Source organism: Alosa sapidissima, chromosome 11 (genome assembly GCF_018492685.1).
Source record: "Alosa sapidissima isolate fAloSap1 chromosome 11, fAloSap1.pri, whole genome shotgun sequence".
NCBI classification, from domain to species: domain Eukaryota; kingdom Metazoa; phylum Chordata; class Actinopteri; order Clupeiformes; family Clupeidae; genus Alosa; species Alosa sapidissima.
In genome coordinates, this window is record NC_055967.1 from 18,452,251 (window position 1) to 18,459,259 (window position 7,009).

The 7,009-nt window shown below is 46.0% G+C and overlaps 1 protein-coding gene across 1 annotated transcript; it reads left to right on the forward strand.

Annotated features, from left to right (window-relative positions):
* Positions 1 to 2,217: 2,217 nt before the first annotated feature.
* Positions 2,218 to 6,733, forward strand: LOC121723968 (trichohyalin-like). Its single transcript, XM_042110223.1, has 4 exons — positions 2,218 to 2,318; positions 2,618 to 2,722; positions 2,899 to 3,019; positions 3,189 to 6,733. The coding sequence occupies exons 1-4, from the start codon at positions 2,316 to 2,318 to the stop codon at positions 5,678 to 5,680; spliced, it is 2,721 nt and encodes a 906-aa protein (XP_041966157.1). The 5' UTR covers positions 2,218 to 2,315; the 3' UTR covers positions 5,681 to 6,733.
* Positions 6,734 to 7,009: the final 276 nt, after the last annotated feature.

The window sequence follows — 7,009 nt, forward strand, 5'->3', positions numbered from 1 at the left end:
GTCCCAAGGCTTCCTCCGTGTGCTCCTTTGTCTTCCACCAAGCACACCTTTTGTTGGCCTCCCTTCTGCCTTCATGATTAATCCCAAACACCTGCACTCCTACAGTATATAAAAGAAATAAATAATAACATGAAAACCCTCATGATATCCAAGTTAAGTAACTAATCGGTTCCTTCATTACAATAAGCTATGTACCCTAAAAATAAAATTAGACATCCCACATGAGATCAACATGAGATCATCATGGGTAATAATGCTTGATTGCTTCAAAGTAGCAAAACAACCAGGCGAGTTATTTCAAACAAACCAATGCAGATGAGATGCACTCTCTCATGTTTTGAATAATTGGGGTCGCCAACATTTTTTGTGACATCGCCATTAGGGTCACCTGCCAAAAAAGGTTGGGAGCCCCTGATCTAGAGCATATCTTGCACCTGACCAGGCCCCTGCCTGGGCCAGTGTCCTTTTGTTGACACCTCCTCTCTATTCCAAGGAAAACACTGAGCTCGCAAGAAGTTTTTCCACTGACACACTTCTCTGGCCAAATCTCAAGGTTTTTAACAGAAAGCACAGTAAATTCAGAGCTCAATTCACTTAAATGGAAAACCTGATGTTTGGATAAGATAAGATTGAATTTCCCCTTGGGGATCAATAAAGTATCTATCTATCTATCTATCTATCTATATAAGATTAAATTTGTTGGAAGTAAACTATAAATGTGTTAGTTTCAATGGAATTGTCACTAAAACGGGTGTGTCCTTGTTTGTCTCTATGAGATTGTTAGTAGACTGTGTCTGCCACACGTTCAATTCTTGACTATTTTCACCAGGCTATAAAGATAGTTCACTGTAAGAACTTGTAAAATACATTCGAAAATAATAAGATAATAAGAGTCTAATTGTGACTGAAAATGCTTGTTTGTGGTTTCTCTGTAAATCTTTTTAAATTGGAGTTGTGGCATCAGCATATGTAGCCTGTCCCAGAGAGGTCAATCCTTGAAAGACTTATTCACAAAGAAATTACTTTTTTCCACCAAGTTGCTCATTCAAATGAAGTGCTGCTGTGCATGGACAACTTGCTTACACAGGTAAGACTCAATCTTTAAGGCAGGGCCCACTGGATAATGTGATGACACCTGGGGCAACTTTTTGAGCAATCTTGCTTGGTAACCTCATAACTGGTTCCATGTTTTCAGAACGGATGATCATGATAATTTGCCTATTGATGATTATTGTCACTGCAATTGTCAGTAGCCTAGCCTGGCTGAAACTTTCAGTTCAAGCAACTTAAAATGTAGGCTATTCATTTAATTCAATAATAATAATGAAAATGACAAGGGGCACTTTCATCATCCAGGCATAGATTACATTAATAGCTACACAAGATTAGATGTTAAAATCCCTTGTGCCAAAAACCAAGGTAAAAACACATTTAGAAGCCCCTACTCAAATTAAGTTTAAAAGGCACGCTACCCACAAATCTGCCAACAAATGGTAGGCTATATTATAGTATGCGGCATGTCATTGGGGTTATCAAGGCCCTATAGATATAGGCTAACACAAAATATGCCTGTAAGATAGGACGATAAGAAAGAACAGGACAGAAACGGGTGTAGCCTAAATAGCCTAGTGTGGGGTTAGAGGAGACTGGGAGCATATTCGAGTTTAGAAGGCCTAAAGATGGCCCTCCTAGTCATAGCCTCAGCACAGCGCAGACGCCTGCCTTCAGAGCCCATTATCAGACAATGTGCCTAGGTTAGGCTATATAAAAGACCAATCAACCGATTTATTAACGAGTGTAGGCCCACGATGGCCATTTACAGACACTCCATAGGCCTCACTCATATTTTCTGACCACACATTCACGAATAACGCTGGGTGAACACTGCTAGCAGGCGGCTGATGTAGGCCTACACTAATGTTAAAAATATATTATAATTGTAACGAACTTCAATGACCAGCGAATAAAATTGCTGTTTCTAAACAGCTGGAAGTAGGCTAGGTTAACATTTCCCATTCCCGGTGGTAGAAAAAATAACGTGGAAGTTTCATTAGAATGAGGCGTAACCATGGCCAACGCCAAATCAAGATGTAGCCGTGTCATGACTCTGTGACGTGCTGCCCCTTGTGTCACAATGAGAACAAGCCAAAGCATCCTATGACATCAAAGTTCTTCTAAATGTTGCGAGTTTGTTTTCAACTCCATTATCACAGGTATTTTCATTGCAGCAACACATGCATGGTCGTCGTCCGTTATAGGTGTTAGAATATTTGTCTACGCATTTTATTTTACACTTTCTCATGAGTGCAAACTGAATGGTAAGAATGGTCTTCTCCGTTTACTGTATTTTAAGCTTTCCCAGTGAAGGTGACTTAAATTGATCAAGGTTTATAATAGGTTTAATAGAGCATCAAGATGTAATGTAATAGGCCCACTTACCTGAGTTCTTCAGGATTTGAGCAGTTTAATAAGTCTAGTCTCTAGGGTATTTATCAATAGGAGTGTGTTATTAGCGAGAGTCCTGAAGCCCATTACCTGCTATTAGATATGTGAAATGGCACAGTGATGGGATTTGCTTCATGATGGTTTAAATGAACACCATTCTCTGTCCACTCAGCAACGATTCAGTTTGAGGGAGAGGGAGTGGGAGGCGGGATGGCAGGACGTGATGGAGGTCAAATTCCTGCAGGAGAGAATCTGGCTGGAGGATAGGATGGAACAGGTAAGCGACTTTGCCAAAAAATGTGTGTGTGTGTTGGGGACATTTAATGTCAAATATTTTTGCAAAAAGTATGGCACACAATGGATTGGAAGATACTGTAATGTAATGCACTTGTTTCAATCAGTCCTTATGAAGAGACCTTTAGCCTAACTTAGTATTGTGACCGTGTGTCTTAGGTGCGATGCCTCCTGTCCAGAGAGTTGGATGTCAAGCTGAAGGCCTTCAGACTCCGCTTGGACACGGTCACAACGGATGAGTTGAGACAAGCGAAGGATAGAGCAAAAATTAGCTCCTTGGGTAAGTGTTTCATACAAGGTTGTTGCCTGAATCGACATTTGTGTAATGTACTTTAGTTTTTTTTACGTACACACACATTTGTACCAATCTATAGGAAGGCAGGCCTACCTCATCAACACTGTAGGCATCATACACGTATTGATGTATTACGTGTGTGCTTTTTTTGTAGATGGGGACCTAAAGGAAGTGAGAGGGGAGTGTGGGGACAGGACCGGAGGTCCTGAGGCAAAAGAGAGGGAGAGACAGGAGGACAGTGCTAAGGCGAGGGCAGGAGCAAAGGCAGAAATGGACAGTATGATGGACAAGATCACCAAGGTGAGACAGGAGGTCGAACTCCAAAAGAAGAGTTTCGAGGAAGAGGTCCAGGAAAAGAAGAGAGAAGAGGAGCGGAGACAGCAGGAGCTGAAAGAGGAGTGGATAAGGCTTGAGGGAGAGAGAAAGAAGATGGAGGAGGAGAGGAGGGAGCTGGAGCAGAGGGAGTTGGAGTTCCAAAAGGAGAAATTGGAGGAGGAGGCGAGGATGGAGAGAGAGAGCGAGGCACGGAAGAGAGAGGACGAGAACAGGAAGTTGAAGGATGAGTGGAGAAAGATTGAGACAGAGAGGAAGGAGCTTGAAATGCAGCGGGAGAGCGCAGAGGTGAGGCAGAGAGAGTTAGAGGCCGCATGGAGGTATTTCGAGACTGAGAAGAGGGCCATGGAGGAGGAGCAGGACACCCTGCAACGCAATGAGGCCAGGACAAGGCGAGAGCTGGAGGATGAGTGGGACAAGCTCAACACCGAAAGGAAAAAGATGGAGGAAAGAATGGGGCTGGAACTGAGGCAGCTAGAGTCCCTAAAAAACCAGCTCCAGGACATGGAGCAGAAGATGAGAGAGAGGGAGTCCCAGAGGAAAGACAAGGAAATGAAACAAAAAAGAGAGGTGGCAGGGGAGTGGAAGGAGATTGAGGAAGAGAAAAGCCGAATGGAGGCCCAGCAGAAGAGGTTCCTGGAGGAGGAATGGCGGAAGATCGCCGTGGAGAAGCAGCGCATGCAGCAGCAGCGCAGCATGGAAGAACTGGAGTGCAGGCAGCTGAAGGAGCGCGTTCAGGAGAAGGAGCACAAGCTGTCCGAGAAGGTGGCTCTGCGGAGAGAGAGGGAGGCGCTGAGACGACAGCAGCTGGAGGAGGAGTGGACGAGAATGGAGACCGAGAGGAGGACCATGGCGCTCCAGAGCCAGGAGATGCACCTCCAGACCCAGCTGCAGCGGGAGAGACTGATGAAGACCAAGCAGAAGCGCGAGAACCTGTTGGCTCTTGAGGAGCAGCAGGCCGCCGAGAGGAAGAGGATTGAGCAGGACGAGAGGAGGCTGGAGAGGAGCCGCCTGAGGGTGGAGGCCGAGCAGAGGGAGGTGGAGACAGAGAGGGAGAGATTGCTGGCCAGGGAGAGGAGGCTGAGGGAACAGGCGTCTGCCATGAGAGAGGAGGACTACGCACACCTGCGGGACCTCGACTTCGAGTGGAGACAACTGGAGAGGGAGAAGAAGCGGCTGGCTCAGAGGAAGAAGCCAGGCCGTCCCGTGCCGGCCCGTACTGTGGATTACAACATATTCTCATCCTGTGAGTCAGACGAGAATGACTTTGGAGTCATGGAAACTGACACCAAACGTCATGTCGTACTCAAGCAACCAAAGCAACAGCGAGGAGGCACCCAACTGAGCTCAAATGAGCTCAACGAATCAGATGATTCCTCTCCATGGGATGCTGATGAAAATGCCTCTCGGCCAGTCGTTCAGAAAAAGAAGACCAGACGTCTCACCCCTCCTGAGCAATCACCAGCCGCGGAAGTGGAAGCAAGCACCAGCCATATGGCAGAGCCTGTGGTGGAGAAAGCCATTGAGAAAAAGAAGAAAGTTGTTAAAAAGAAGAAAGCTGTGAAAGAGCTGACCGATGACAACCTGTTCAACCAGGAGCTTGACATGTTCAAGCAAGAGCTGAAGGCTGCTGCGATAGTGGAAGCAAGCAACAACCACATGATGGAGCCTGTGATGGAGATGGCCGATGAGAAAAAGCAGGAGCCCGAGAAAAAGAAGAAGATTCAGAAAAAGAAGATGGCTAAAAAGGAGCCGACTGATGACGACCTGTTCAACCGGGAACTGGAGGCTTCTGCGGTAGTGGAAGCAAGCAACAACCACATGATGGAGCCTGTGATGGAGATGGCTGATGAGAAAAAGCAGGAGCCCGAGAAAAAGAAGAAGATTCAGAAAAAGAAGATGGCTAAAAAGGAGCCGACTGATGACGACCTGTTCAACCGGGAACTGGAGGCTTCTGCGGTAGTGGAAGCAAGCAACAACCACATGATGGAGCCTGTGATGGAGATGGCCAATGAGAAAAAGCAGGAGCCCGAGAAAAAGAAGAAGATTCAGAAAAAGAAGATGGCTAAAAAGGAGCCGACGGATGACGAGATGATTAACCAGGAGCTTGACTTGCTCAGGCATGAGCTGGAAGCAGACATGGAGAATCAAAAGACAGCAACAGCAAACACAGAAACAAAGATGGAGGAGGCAGAGGAGGAGGATGACGATGCTTTAATCCGGCAAGAGATGGAACTTCTGGAGCAGGATGAATCAACAAAGCAGAAAGGCAAAGACAAAAAGTCAAAAGACGATGTGTGCCGCCAGTCTTAAAACAGCCATGTGCCTAAACCTAAGGATGACTGATTTTGTGATATGAATCCCTCTTGAAGGAAATAGAAGGCATTTAAGAGACAGCAAGTAAAAAAAAAAAAAGAATATACAATGCTTTCTGAACAGATCCAAACTGTGTCTTGCCATGTCATCTAGGCTACTGTTTCAACAATCCTCTCAGGTTATGTCCTCAAGGTTTCCAACTCAAAATGTAAGAATTACATCCTGCCAACTACAAAACCTACAAGAATGACCGTACCCTTACATGGGATCCTAAATTCATTATCAGTCCTCTGTCTCAGCATGATGACTTCATCCAAGGCCTTCAGTCATCCCTATCACCCCTCAGCCAATCCTGTTCCATCTTCTTCCCAAAACCCCTGCTGAATTCCTCCTCCTCTATCATTGCCTGGCAACCCACCTGCGGGGCCTCATCAAGGAGGTCCACCTGAGATCAGCTAGGGCCCGAGAGAGAAACCTTCTGAGAAACCTTCTGGCCCAGAGAGAAACCTTCTGCTGCCTGTCAGCATTCTCAGCTGGAGAGCTGCCACGCCGGCCAAAGGGGACGAACTACCCTCTTAATGCCTGGCTCTGCCAGCCTGCCCAGACTCCTCAGACCCTCCAAGGGCCTTCTTAGAGCCGACCGCAGTCATCCTGCTACATCCAACGACTGTGGTTCTGTGGTTAGCATGGCTCTCTGTGGTGTCTGTTATCTTTGCCACTGTGATGTCAGCCTGTAGTGTGGTCTCTCCTTATTCATACGCCGGCATTATCGGAGTGCCCGTCTGCCAAAAATCAGAGCTGCCCCCTACCCTGTCTCTGTGCCCTGTCCCTTGTCCCCCGCTGCTGCCCATTGCCCCTGCCACCGTCCACAGTGCCCCCGAGCCATCTGGACCTGTCCAGACACTACTGTGATTCACAGCACCTGGTCAAAGCCAAGCCCAGCCTGCTCTCAGCCCAACTATAGTGAATTACACATCCCCCATTCATTATTACCCCAGTGTCTTTATTATCCTGTTTTTGTCATCTCATAATAAAGTTTATTCCATTACATATCTGTGTCTTATGTAGTCTATGAAATACTTTAACTGTACATTAAATCAATTCTGTTAACTTGTAACAAACAATAATGTTTTCATTTATACCACCTTTACAGATACAGAGCCCCTACGTTCAGGACAAATAGAGCCCTGTCAAGCTTTGTCGCATCCAAGACTTTTGAATGGCTGAACACCTCTGGGACTTTTTCTCCTTTTAACACTGGACTCTTTTTAATTTTTATTTTATTTATTGCTCCTTCATTATGGGGATATATTCAGGCTTTGCCAT

Coding starts and splice junctions, on each gene's coding strand:
- LOC121723968 (XM_042110223.1), top strand. Junction 2,723..2,898: donor TGGAGGATAGGATGGAACAG/GTAAGCGACTTT, acceptor CGTGTGTCTTAG/GTGCGATGCCTCCTGTCCAG. Junction 3,020..3,188: donor AGCAAAAATTAGCTCCTTGG/GTAAGTGTTTCA, acceptor CTTTTTTTGTAG/ATGGGGACCTAAAGGAAGTG.